At 32.9% G+C, this 14,598-nt stretch overlaps 1 protein-coding gene across 1 annotated transcript; it reads left to right on the forward strand.

The window, feature by feature from the left end:
• Positions 1–5,202: 5,202 nt before the first annotated feature.
• LOC111007591 (flocculation protein (DUF1296)) lies at positions 5,203–14,347 on the forward strand. Its single transcript, XM_022280004.2, has 11 exons — positions 5,203–5,654; positions 7,389–7,432; positions 7,739–7,844; positions 8,136–8,265; positions 8,387–8,748; positions 8,843–9,022; positions 10,144–10,546; positions 10,869–11,169; positions 11,371–11,529; positions 12,145–12,633; positions 13,447–14,347. The coding sequence occupies exons 1-11, from the start codon at positions 5,492–5,494 to the stop codon at positions 13,741–13,743; spliced, it is 2,634 nt and encodes an 877-aa protein (XP_022135696.1). The 5' UTR covers positions 5,203–5,491; the 3' UTR covers positions 13,744–14,347.
• Positions 14,348–14,598: the final 251 nt, after the last annotated feature.

The following is a 14,598-nucleotide window of genomic DNA, read 5'->3' on the forward strand; positions in this document are numbered from 1 at the left end:
TATTTTTTTGGGAAGTTGACGGGCTCTTTTGAGGGTGGTTTTGGTATCTAAATCACAGTTTTTATATGAAAAATGCCGCTACGTAACGTCCAAAATCACGCGTGCGCCACGTGCCCATGAAATGCAGATTCGTAAATAATCAGCACGTGGCTGCGGTATTAATGCTTCAAGTTCTTGGAAATGGCACGTGCGAGTGATTCTAAAAATTTAATTTAACTCCGAAAATATATTAATTTTAAGGTTAAAATGGCCATAGTACTTTTATTATTATTGTTCTTATTTGTTAATTTTAGTCCATCTTTAAGAGGTTGATTTTGTTTTTCTACTCTTTTAAGTTTTGGTTAAACGTTGGTTTTGATCCTCTATTTTTAAAAAGTAATTATTTTAACCGCTTAATTTTATTTTTATCTTATGTTTTCTATCACTGTTTCATTTTGGCTCCTTAATGAATATGTTTTTTTTTTATATTTATTTTAGTCCATATAGTTTCAAAATGTACGTTTTGGTCATCTGTACTTTCAACTTTCGTTCATTTTATTCTATAGATTTTCAAAACGCCTATTTTGATTCTCGCACTTATAAAAAGTGAGCCTTTTTTGTATCTATTTACTAAATTTTATACACAATAAAAAAATTTTAATACAAATTTATTATTACATTTCAATAAATTTTAGTAAGTAAAGTGTCATGTTAAAATTTTGATAGGAAAAAATGAGAGACAAATGAAAATGAAAATGAATGGACCAAAATAGTTACATTTTTAACGTACATGACCAAAAGAAACGTTTAAAAAGTACAATAATTAAAACGAACAAAAATTTGAAAGTATAAAGATTAAAGTAGAAGTTTTGAAAGTAGTACATAGACTAAAATAAACACAAGCCTGGAAAGAAAACCTAAAATTTCCAATATTTGTTAACCAAACAAATAATAAGCATGAATGTTAGGTCACCTAAACGTAGCTCGACTATTTTATCTTTTTATGATCAAATAACGTAGCTTGACTATAGCATGTATCTTCGACTAAAAAGTTGTATGTAAGAACCCTACCCACTAGGGATGTCCATTTTCCCCATGAGTCTCATCCTCGTGGAAACCCGCCTAAATGGGGTGGAGAAAATAGTATAAAAGAAACATTATATTTTTATATTTTATATATATTTTTTCTTTTTAATTCAACAAATGTAAATTTTGTATCTCATATAAATTTAATATGCCATATTTTATTTTGTAAATTTAAATTTACTGAATTAGTAAAAAAAATATACAATTTTTTAATTTGCATATTATATTTATCGATTTTACAATTTTTTTTTTGCTGTATTCTTTAAATTTGGTATAATTTATTTATTTGAATTTGAGCAGTTACATAAAGTTTTAGATCCATATTAGTTGAGTGAATGTATATGAACTAAAATAATCTGCAAACGTAACAAAATTATGTATTAAATTTGACTTTTGCGAGTGTTTATATAGCTTGCAAAATTAGATATAATTATCTATAATCAATATATTAATTGGTCAAGCTTAAAAATAAAATATAAAAATATATATTTTTCGTCTTGAGTTATCAGAGGCTGAAATATCTCTACCCTATATTTGTTATTAAAAAAAGTACATATTAATTGGCGTTTAAGTATAGTTTGAGTGAATATTAATTTTAGTAATTACGATATAATTAAATAATCTTTTAAAATAATATAATGATTGATAACACATGCACGTTTTATTTTAATTTTATCCCATTGTATATTAATGTTAATTTTAGTTATAAACAAGTTATGAATCTATCAAATACTACCATCATTCTTATTTATAACAAAATAAATTATATATCAATAGTGAATGATTTTTCTATGTATTTTCATAATTTTTTTTTTACTCTTTAGTAACACTCATTAAAATAAATAGTTCACTATTTGATTGAATAAATTAATTTATATATATTTGAAACAACCTCATGGTTGGATAACCAGTTGGAAATATATGCCAATTAGAGCTATGTTCTCTTTGTCTACTTTTAACTTTTTCTTTTAAATAAAAATAACTTTAGATAATGGTATATTTGTTTTAGTAAAATTATTTTTTTACATTGCATTCGTAAAAAATATTATTTAATATTTTTTTAGAGTATATCATAAAATAAAATGATAGGATGATTATTTTTTCTTCATGTATATGAGAAAATCAAAAGTTAATCTTGTCGTATTTAAATAAAACTGACAACCTAACCATTTTAAAATATTTAAAATAAAAAATAATGATATCAAAATTAACTACAAAATAGTCCGAACTTAAAAATAGCAATATTGAAGAACAAAATCAAGGCAATTATCCTATTTCATTTAAAATATTTTTACTTCTTATCGATGCTTGAGATCAAACTAACAAATGCTTGCAAGATACACACAATGATCAACAATTGCTAAACAACGTCGCTCTGCAACATAAAAAAGAATATTGAAAATGTTAGTATTCTATCACTAAATCTAAAAACCACGATGAACTAAAGATAAAAAAAAATATATGTACAAAAGAAAACAACAAATTAGAGTGTAAAAACGAGGAGGAAGAGAACCACTTTTATAGTTAAAAGTATAAAAGTTACAAAAACCTTTAAAATTCTAATACTTTTCATATTCCAATATTCAACTTAATTAAATGTAAAAAATTTAAAATTTAAAATTAATTTATATAAATAAAGGCAAAACTTTTGATAATCTTAACATTTTATGTTTCATTCATTTAATCCAGTTTGTGATGCATTTAAATTTTGTTCCCTAAAAATTTAATTATAACTAAATAAGCGAGAGATAAATGAGAAAAGATGGGAGAGTCTAACGTAAAAGAGAAAATGGATGGATGAGAGAGAAACATAAATTTAAGAGAATGATAATTTTGGTATTACAAAAAAAGTATGGGTCAATATTATCCAAAAAAATTTTCCACCTCCGTACTTTTTAATATATTATAGATATAGATATTATGATTCAAATTTAAAACAAATAACATAGTACGTGGATGGGTATTGAAAGATTTAACTCATAACAGAAGTTACTAATGTTTTTTTGGTAATTTTTTATTAAATTAAAGGTTAAAAAATGCTTATGGTCTTTGTATTTTCGTTAAAGTAACAATTTAGTCCATGAGCTTTAACTTGTAACTATTTAATCTCTGTACTTTCAAATTTGTAACAATTTTGTCATTCAACTTTAATATGTAACAATTTAGTCATTGTAATTTAAAATTGGTAACGATTTAGTTTCTATTGTGATTTTTTTTTTTGTTAAGTTTACTATAGAGAGACCAAACATATTTATAAATTATAAATATTAAATTGTTATATGATAAAATTTGACACTTTTTTTTAATAAATTTTTTCCGTTGAGGACTAAATTGTTATAAATTTTAAACTATATGGATTAAATCATTAGAAACTAAAGTTCAGGGGCCAAATTGTTGTTTTAATGAAAGTATATGGACGGAATGTATTTTTTAACTTAAATCAAATAATACTCGAAAGAGCTGGCCAAATGACAGCCTCAAATGGATTGTTTCTATGAGGTGTATGCCTCTCAAAGAGTAACGGAGGCATGTAAAAGTTTCATTTGGTTAGATATACATTGACCATCGAGTGCAAAAGTATGAGATAGCTTAAGTTAGCAATGTATTAACTCGTAAATTCATATTAAAGTTAATCATATCTTAATCAAATGAAGTATGCTAATTAACATTTGAAATCTATAAGCAACACTTTTCATTTGAGTTCAAACCAGGGTTGGGTAGTGTAATTAAAACTGTAAGAGCTAAGATCGACACTCTTATTATTACTACTAAGGTATTTATCAATTGAACTAGCCAGACAAACTATAATTAAATTTATACTTTTAGTTCGACGAATGTAAAATTGAGTGATTGAACTTTTAATTTTAGAAAATAAAATGTTAAATTGAGCATAGCTTGTCTGGTTAAGACACGTATTCAAGTCTTAATAAAATAGATATCTTATCTCACGTGCCTGTATTAAAAAGTTTAAACATTGAACTTTCAAGTTTGTATCCTATAGATTATTAAAATTCCAATTTTTGGTCTAACAAGTGATGATTGGCTCATTCATCGTTTTTTAATGGATCCATAAACTAAATTTGATGTATAATAAAAATTTAAACTTTCAGTTCACCTAATAGATTCATGAATTAAAAAGAAAAAAATTTAATTCGTCAATGACATGTTAGACACAAAATTTAATATTAAAGAATCTATTAGACATTAAATTAAAAACTTAGAGTTATACTCGACATTTTTTAAAGTTCAACAACCTATCAAAAGCTTTTTAAAGTTTATAACTTATTATTCGTAAACCTAAAATTTTAAATTTTTTTAGAGAGGCAGTACAACAAATGTTTTTAAATTTTAAATTTTGTTAGAAATGTGGTACAATAAATGTGGGAATGTGGGCGAAACTTCTTAAAGCTTAGGAACATTTAGATGGAAACCTAAACCCATAAAATTGAATTTTATATTCCATAGAATCTTAAATTCTCAATTTCGTATATGTGAATTAAAAAAAAAATCAAATAGTTAAAATACATATTAGACAAAAAATTGAAAGCGAACTAAATTATTAGACATGAAATTGAAAGTTTATAAGACTGCTAGACACTTTTTAAAATTTAAGAATTTATTAGACACAAAATTTATAATTTAATAGTTGAGCTAGGTTGATCGAACAATAATTTTTTTAAGGTTTAAATACTATTTTAGTATATGTACTTTTAGCTTTGATTTATTTTGGTAATTATACTTTCAACTTTAATTTATTGAGTCATTATATTTTCAAAATGTCTGTCAATACTTCTAAGAAGTGACTAATTTAATCAAACCATTTTAGTACAATATGTTGGGGGAGATTCGAACTTACAACTTTTGATTGGAGGTATATGCCAATTACTACTGATTTCGAAAAAAAAACCCTAAAACTTAAAAAACACATAACAAAACAATATCTAAACATTGTTTTTTTAAGGGTAATTACAAATTAGATTAAAAAAGAATTAATCGAATTAAATTAAACCTACTTATCAATTTATCATATGATTTCCAATTCAGGCGGACAGCATATCCACGGGGACATATCGTGTAATTTTCTTTCCCATATTATTATAAAAAAAAAGTTACCAAAAAAAAAGAGCGAAAAACCCAAAAAGCCCTACACTCCTCCAATACACTGCTCTCTCTTCGCAGTGCCCTCTCTCTCTCTCTCCCCCTCTTCTCCTTCCCTTCCATTTCGTTCCCCTTTGCTCTTCTTCGTCTTCTTCGTCTTCTTCACAACGACAGATCAATTTTACAAACCCCTTTCTCTCTCTCAGAACTCCGTTTCCCTCCTTCGTTTTCTTCCCCTCCGCGCGCACAGGCAGCCCGATTCCTCAAGCTTTTTTCTTTTTTCTTTGTTCCTGTTCTTTCTGTATCTGGGGTTTCTTGGTCGTGAAGGATGAGTGGTGGCGGGTCTAGGGTTTCAATCCCCCCCAGTGTGAGGAAGACGATCGAGAATATTAAGGAGATCACGGGCAATCACAGTGATGATGAGATTTATGCAATGCTTAGAGAATGTTCCATGGATCCCAATGAGACTACTCAGAAGCTTCTTCTTCAGGGTAACTTTCCCTTTTTTCCCCTTTTTTGGCTTCTTTTGCTGTCTTGCTCTTTTGGGTTTTTGTTGGTTTTTACTATTTGAATCCTCGTGATCCAACCCTCTGCCGTTGCTTACCCTTTTCTGACTTGTGGTCGCTCTGGGAGTTTGTTTACTCCTGCTTTCTGGGGTTCTTCGATTTCAGCTTCGCTCTCGTGCTACTGAGAATTCGAGCTGCTTTTCAGCTAATGTTTTGCTCTTTTTATGGAGGTTAAACTTCAATTAGATTAACGTGGGCTCTCGTGGTTCTGATCTCTTCTGTTCTTACAAAAGTGGAGCTTACTTTAGAATCGTTTTAGCTTCTTTTTGTGGAAGTTTTTTACGTTTACTAGTTTTAAATCATTTCCAGGAGCTTTGGGTTGGTTATGATTATAGATTGGGGATCTTATTTTATTCCATTTCGCAGCAGTCATGACGGGTCTTTATTGGTCGCTTTCATTCCGAGTCTCTCTCTCCTCTCTTTTTTACTGTCCAATCTATTGGTTGATTCATCGGAAGCCAGAGGTTTTTCAAATAATTTACCCTAGGAACAAAGCTCATGCTTTTGTTGGGTCCTTTTGGATCGTGCAAAGCTTGCCGTGGTAAAGCATTGGCGTAGTGTACATAGTAAAGTTATACATTTTTTTCATTAAGGAGTGATTTCTTGTATGTATTTCTCCGAGTATTCATAAATTATAGTGGTATTTCATCACTCCTAAGATACCTTTTCCAATGCAAGGAAGAATACCAAGAACCAGTAAATTGTAATTAACGGAATCAGAAATAGAGATTCTAGAACCGTATGGAGCATTGTCGAAGATTTGGAAGGCTGATTTTTATTGAAAACTTGTGTTTTTTGGTTCATATTCTCAACTTGAGCATGACATAATTTTGCCACCAAGCAAAGCCGATTATATTGTTTATCTTCCTGTTTGTTGCTGATTACTGATATTTGTTCAGATCTACTTGCTTAATATTTGACGATTATATTATTTATCTTCATTTCAACAATTATACTCATGGCCACTGCATTTTATTGGTCTGTATGTTTGTCTTGCATCTACTGGTTAAGTGTTTTGGCTAGTTATTATTTTGATATTTTCATTTTTCTTCCTAACAAGATACGAACTTTCTTTGATATATGTATAATACCAAAAAAAAAAGTTCAAAGATACAAACTCCCATGAGAGTGAAAGTGAAAATAAATAAAGGATAAGTACAAATTAATGGGAAAGGAAAGCATCCCAAGATATAAAAATAGCTTCAGAGGAATAATTTTGATATTTTTGTTTTGGAATTGCTGATCTTTTAAGGTTGACATAAACGCTGATCTTGCTCTCTGGTTAGAGCTTTCTGTTGAATTTCATTTATCACACACTTGCTCTCTAAACTATTAATTCAAAACCTTTATGTTAGTACTTCTCCATATTATTTAAATGGTTTTTGGTGGCTGATTGGAGAGGTGTTTTTTTTGAACTTCTTGGTTGGGTCTCTTGAAGGACCCCCCCCCCCCCCCCCCCCCCCCCCCCCCCCACACACACACACACACACACACACACAATTTTTTCCACGTTTCATTTATCAATGAAATTCTATTTCCTAAAAACGGTTTTAATCTTTTCTCCCTTGTTTTTTGCATTTATTTTCCACTCTCTCTATTATTTGCTTTTTTTTTGGTATTTATTTAACCAGTATTAACAGTGTTGACATTGTTCTTCAGATACTTTTCATGAAGTGAAGAGCAAACGTGAAAGGAGAAAAGAGGTAATACCTGTTACAGCTAGTTGTTGACCCCTGGTACCCACATTCTAGTGCATATCGTCTCTTATGTCTTGAGCCTTGGAGTTGTTTGAAGCCCCTTGTGGCTCTTTCATTCTTGTTATTAATGTTGTTGTCTTCTTTGGGTATGAGCATTGATAAAAAAAAAGGCATCATTTAATCAATATGAACACATGTTTGTTTCTGGTTGTCTTATGTGTATTTTTTTTTCGTTTGATAAGCTTTCTAACCTAAAATGATGAACTAATTCTCTACCTCTCAACCACCAAACCCATAAAATTGTTATTGTAGAACGCAAACAATCGAGAGTCTGTAGAGTCACGGTGGAAAACGGGCATGCAGGGAAGGGGTGGTAGAGGTGGTCGTATAAATTCTTCTCCTCGTTATATTTCTCATGGTAAGCTGTTGTGAACTTGTGAAAGATATTTGCTTCTGCTGCATTTTATAAGTGTATATATCATTATCATCACAACATTTTGTGTGTGTACTTGTGTTAAATATGGTGTTATTTTAACACCATATCAACCTGTTCAATTGCAGATGTTCTTTCTTCAAAACTATCAATACTTTGTTCTTACAAATTCTTGAAAGAAACAAATTCTGCCTAGGTTTTGCAGTTTTTTCCCCTCACTGATAGATGAGTTCAGTCTGGTTATCTTAGTTACATATTATTCCTACTTGTGATCAGATGCTGGTGGTGGCCGGAACCCTGGACCTGGAAAAGAGAATGGAGTCAATCAAGCAATTGAGAAGGGTGGTTCTTTATCCATTCCGACTTCTCAAGAAATGAAAAATAAAGAAAAAATACCAGTAACAAGGTGATTATGGTTTCATTTTGGATTCTCAGTGGTTATAGGTTGATTGTCCTTCAGTTACAATTTTGCGTGTAGCCTTGAGGATGGAATTTTGAACAAGTTGATGATAAATTGTCTTTTGCAGCTCTGTATCTGTTGGAAATGGTTCCACGAGTCTAGCTTCTGGAAGTGTTTCTGAAGTAACTTCATCTTTGGCCGACATTAGTGGTAAAGGGAGTGCACTGCCTCCTATAAACGCACACAAGAACCCAAACCGTGCACTTGGCACAAGGCCCTCAAGTGAGCAGCCCATACCGAACACTGATAACAGTGTGGTACCAATCACACTAGCATCTTCATCATCGGCATTGAGCTCCTCATCTTTAGATCCATCCAGTGAATCACAGCTAGCAGGTTCCATGGATGCAATTAAATGTGATGGGGGTAGCTCATTGCATCCTAATGAGCCAAGCACAACTAATCCCATGGAAAATAAATTAATTCTTGGTCAGCACAGGACTTTTGGTTTTTTTTTATTTTGTTACTGTGGGTATTAACTTATGATTAAACTAATCCTTTTATTTGCTGTTGGCTGAAATAGAGGCTTTGGAGATTAGCAACTCTTTGGCTCAGGAAAATCAACCAATTAAATCTCCAAGAGTTGAGGAGAGTCAGCTCAATGAGATTTCGCCGCCTTCTGTGTCAATGCAGGGCAGCTCTACCGTTAGCTTGCCTTCTAATTATAATAAACGGCCACAACAAGTAATCGGCCCCCATAAAGGTACGAAATTAGTTTTGTATCAGTTCCTCCATAAGCATGTTTTGACTACATATGAAAATGCTTGAAGTTCTGATGGCTTTGTTCCTCATATCTCAAATTTGTTTACTTAAAAATACAACCAGATGAAAATTTATGTCTCCATTTTCGACGTTAAAATCCATTCATTTTCAACATCTTGTTCGAAAAATTAAAAGGAAAAAGGATAAGCTTTCTTTCATAGTTAGGTCATTTCCATAGATTTGTAATTATTCCCTTTATATTGTTCTCAACTGGTGGGTGGTTTTGTTTTTCTTAATAAATTAAATAAATTCATCTTTGTTATAAACAAAAACAACCTCTGAAAACATGAGCCAGGAACAGAGACAACTATAAAAAATGATTCCAATTATAAGGATGGTTACAAAAAGATTTCATAGGGAACACTCAAAAAGAAGCATTGAAATAAGCCACATTCCACAATCCACATATCCTTCCAAGACCCGTCTATACCCTGAAAGTTCTCCTGTAATAATATCTAAGAAATCTACTTTCCAAAGAAGGTCATCACCATCAAGGAAGGGGGGACTGACTAACAATGCCTCCCTTATGGTCCCGGACCTCTCTAATCTTTATTTAGAACCATACTAACACTAAATGTTTGGGAGATATTACCCCAAAATTTTCATGGCAATTCACCTGATGCCACCTCCATAGTTCTTACACAAACACACTATTGAAGATCCAAAATGATCTTTGGATGAAGTGGTGATAATTCATCCCGAAGCGATCGACCAAAAAAGCAATTTGTTCTTCCTAAGGACTTTGGCCTCCCAAAGCTTGATGAAGAAAGGGGACCAATAATGTGTACTCTCATTTATAGCAAAGTATTCCTTGATCTCTCAATGTTCAACGGCTTGAAGACTCAAAACCACTGTCCAGTATAACGACATGGTAGTTGGGAAATTCTTATAATCTTTAATGTCTCCAGTTGGTGGTTTAAGTAGTCTACTACGTATGACCACTTGGTTGAGTTCTAGGCTACCTTTGTTTGGTCCACTTGATTTTATTTTTATTTTCTGTTTAAAAAAAAAATGAACACTGCATTGTTGCGACTTCATGTACATGGTTTCTATCTATGACAGCTAGTTCTAATAAGGAATGGAAACCGAAGACTACAAATTCAGTTGTTATCCAGCAATCTAGAACTGTTGGTGCGGCTGCTGCTACATCTGAGGTTCCAGCTGTTACCTTTGATCACACCGATCATTTAGAACCTGCTTCAAGGGTCCTTGATTCAGAAGAAGCTACTTTAAAACTGCAGAAGAAATTGGAAGAGTTGAATGTATCAAAAAGTCAGCTTGTTATTCTTCCAAACCACATTCAGGTTCCTGAATCTGAACGATCGAAGCTAAGCTTTGGAAGTTTTGGCATTGGTTTTGGAGTTTCTGCCACTGTTCCAAGCGGTCCTGAGAGTGACCAGAGACTTACACCTGTGTCTGAAGCTTCAGTGGATGCTGATGAAAACGTAGAGGAAGAAGCTTCAAGGTTGGAAATTTTTCTTCTTGATTTGTTTTGAACTTTGATAATGTCTCCAGAACAGTTTATTTGCTGTTTCTAAAATGTTATCATTATCTTGGTTCCACTTCTCATGTTGAATAATTTTTGTTGGGGGAGGTTGGGTGTGTGCTCAAGAATAATTAATAAATGGAGAAAAGGTATGTTTAAGAATAATTACCTAGAGGTATCATTATTCCTGATTAATGAAGAATATAATGTCTCTCCTGGTAGATTAAATTTTTTTATGCGCACTAATGAGGAACTGCTGCGGCTACCTTTTCTTTACAAAATTTACATGATTGCATTTCAGTTATCCTAATGCACTGAGAAGTAATGAAGACGTAGATTCTCCTGATCGTCCACAATCTCCCACTCATATTCCTGAAAATTTATCACCCAGTGGAGGCGATCTTTCATCAAGCACAATTCAAGAGTACAATGAATTAAAGCAGGAGACAGGATTACCTTCTGGTGGCAATACAAACTCCGTTGCTCAAACTTCTTCAAGTTACAGTTTTGGTTTGATCTCCCCTGTAGTTGGGAGTCAGATTGCAGCAGTTGAAAACTCCGATTCTCAAGGCCGTGATGCTTCTCGTCTTCCCAGCTTTGTTGTGAGTACTCAACTGAGTGCTTTATTATATGCAAATTTTTACGACTCGTATGGTCGCCTTGTAATATCTTCAATATTTCACAACATTAAATACGAGACTTCTTTTGATTTGGAGTGGTCATTTTGTACTCCCTATTGGTCAATTAGTTTCACTGTCTTAAATTTTTTTTGGAGATGTTCATATTAGATACTTTTCTTGTAGGTTCAACAACCTTTCGACCCTTCAAGTTACTATGCCCAGTTTTACCGATCGGGTGAGAATGATGGTCGACTTTCCCCCTTCCTTTCTCCTGGAGTTGCCGCTAAGTACAATGGCAATGTTGCATTGTTGTCTCCTTCGAGCTCCCAATCTCCTCAAGAGGTATGTTCTGAGGACTACCTTTTATTTGTTCATTGTTATTATTATTATTATTTATGTTTCCCTTGAGACAAATGTTATGGAGGATTAATTGTTACACTTAGGCCACTATTATCTTCAGATCTGAATTCTTAATTTTCTGGGGTTGCGTTGTTCTTTTTTGTATGCTCGACTCATCTTCTATTATTTGAATTACAACTAGAAAACTCTTGAATTTTTCTGATCTCTCTTATAAGCCTGTTTTCACGATCTTCTTGCTGTTTTCACGATCTTCTTGTCTATAGGTGATCCATCTGGAACTAGTTCTTTAGATAAACATGTAGAATAGCATCTTTACCTTAATGATGAATGTGCTTCAATTAATTAATTTATTTTCCATTCCACTAAGACATTTAAAGTTCAACTTCAAGCTGCCCCCAGTCTTCTCATACCCCATTATTTTTACCTTGAGTTTGGGTTATTCTTTTTTGAAACTTAATATGATGGTCAGTCAATAAACTCATACATGTCGTTAGGCTTTTATCCTAAACAACACGAAGAGCACTTATAACAATGTAAATTCCTTCAATCTTTTTTAGATTTTTTAAATTTTTTGTGCCATTGTTTATTTGCTTGCAGGGCGTGGTTCTGACTACAGCAGGCCCGACAGCACTGTTAACTCAAGCAGCTGGGCTTATGCAAAGCTCTATAGCTGTGACTCAGCAGCCTGTCCCCGTATTTCGACCTCCAGCTGGGGTCCATATTTCTCATTATCCCCCCAACTACATACCATATGGTCATTATTTCTCCCCGTTTTATGTTCCACCCCCTCCCATCCATCAATTTGTTGGCAATAATGCATTTACTCAGCAACCTCAAGGAGGTAATATCTATCCAGCTCCGCCAGCAGCTACTGCTGCAGTTAAATATTCAATTCCGCAGTACAAGATGGGAGCCAATTCTGGTAACTCCTCTCACATTGGTGTGCCAAGTGGCTACGGTCCTTATGGTTCCTCAGCATTTGGTTATAGCCCTAGCACTGCTGCACCGGCTGGAAATACCACTGCAAATGAGGAACTTGGTGCATCGCAGTTCAAGGAAAATAGTGTATACATCACTGGACCACAGGTTGGTGTTTCCTCTTGATTTTCATTCTCTTCAAGTTAATATGTTATGTGTTCTTTTGAAAATAAGATAATAAACAATGTCACCAATCCAAATCCTCAATAATCATATATGCTAAAAGAGAAATGAAATTAACTGTGAAAGTCGTACACTTTCTGGACAATATGATTTTTTTAAAATCAAAGATGGTAACTGCTCATTTTTATTTGTTTCCTGTCATTATCATTTATTTTGGAATGGAAAAAGAATATGGCTCTAGTATCTTAACTGGCCAAGTATCTAGCATTTTGAAGGTCACATCATGCAGTTATTTTCTGATGAAGAAATGGAGGATTATATAAGCCTTACTTGATGTTATTTTCTTCCTTGTTTACCCACGGCGCCTAATTAAGAAACTGGAAACTTCACTCAAAAAAATATTCTCTTTAAAAATGGAAGACAATTTTTAATTAAAAAAATCATGATAGGATGAAAGTGAAAATTATTAGGGAAAATGAAAAAGAAAAGAGAAACGATATGTGTTGCTGTTTGCATGTGTTGTGTTCGCAAATTTATGAACAACTATTGGATATATAATGATTTACTATTTTTTCAAGTACAGACTGACTCAAAGTGAACAAAGACAAGATAACAATATCCTTTCAAATTATTTTGTAGTTGACAAATAATCTAAGAAACTGTTTAAAAGATATAATTTAAAGAAATAATATCAAGAATGGATTTGAGTGGCCCTTACTACCATTCCATGCAATATCATGTAGTTTGTGATGGCAGAGGTACATGGACATAATTGTAATTTTTCCTCTTCCTATTCAGAGTGAAGGTTCAGCAGTATGGATTGGTGCACCAGGACGGGACATGTCAAGCTTGCCCGCAAACTCGTTCTACAACCTTCCACCGCAGGGTCAACATGTGACTTTTACCCCAACGCAGACAGGTCACGGTACATTTGCCGGTATCTATCACCCGGCACAGGCAGTAACTGCAGCAACGGTCCACCCGCTTCTGCAACAGTCACAAGCCGTGGCTGGAGGAGTTGATACGGTAGGACCGGGAGGTAGCATTTATCAACAACCTCAACACTCGCAGATCAATTGGCCAAGTAACAATTAGGTAACAACAAATCAGAAGTTAAAAAAAAAAATTAATATTGGGATTTTTGGGAGAGCTCCCAGCAATTGTGGATCGAGATGAATATCATCATCATCAGGGGAAGAGTTGCTATTGACTGGAGAATGTTTTAGGAGGCAGGGAAAAGACTGATTCTACTGTTTGCTTGAAGTGAGTACATGAAAGGTGCAGCCCACCTATAACAGATATTTACCATTTTAAGTTAGTTCACAACTAGGCATGTGCAGTTGTTCTATTTCTTGCAGCTGGTGCTCTATATGGAATCTCTCTCAATTCTTCATTTGATAAGCTTTTCCAGCGTTTCTATTGTTGAATTCTTCAAACTGAGAGAATTTGCAGTCAAAGTGTTGAGAAATCTTTTTGCATTCTTTCTTCTTTAATTTGGAGATCTTATAGGGGCTTTCGAAAGGTAAGATATAGGCTGGTGAAGAATTTTTCCTTCTCTTTAATTTTTCAGCTACCTTACCTGTAAAGTTATTTGATGATAGCAAGAAAAAAGTTGTATTCATGTAATCCAGAAAATGTGAATTGTTTTGGTTGACTCATTTATATTTCAATACTTTAGTTCTCATCTTTCTCAATTAAACCATGGGTTTTATTTTCTTTTCTTCATTTCCTTCCATGTTTGAACAACGAATGAGCTACTACTGAATCAAAACTTGCCAATTCAGAAGAACAAAACGATCATCAGAATCATCAGAATCAGTTTCCAGTTATTGTTTTCTGTTTAGTTATCATCATTGTGCTCTATCGAAAACTTTAAACTCTCCAACAGGTACTTGTGGGGTCTGTTTGAAGTTCTTGTCAAGTCCCATTTACCAAATCCCATACATTTTT

The sequence above is a fragment of the Momordica charantia genome, assembly GCF_013281855.1.
Source record: "Momordica charantia cultivar OHB3-1 chromosome 4 unlocalized genomic scaffold, Mcharantia_2.0 BLBB01000004.1, whole genome shotgun sequence".
Taxonomy (NCBI): Eukaryota; Viridiplantae; Streptophyta; class Magnoliopsida; order Cucurbitales; family Cucurbitaceae; genus Momordica; species Momordica charantia.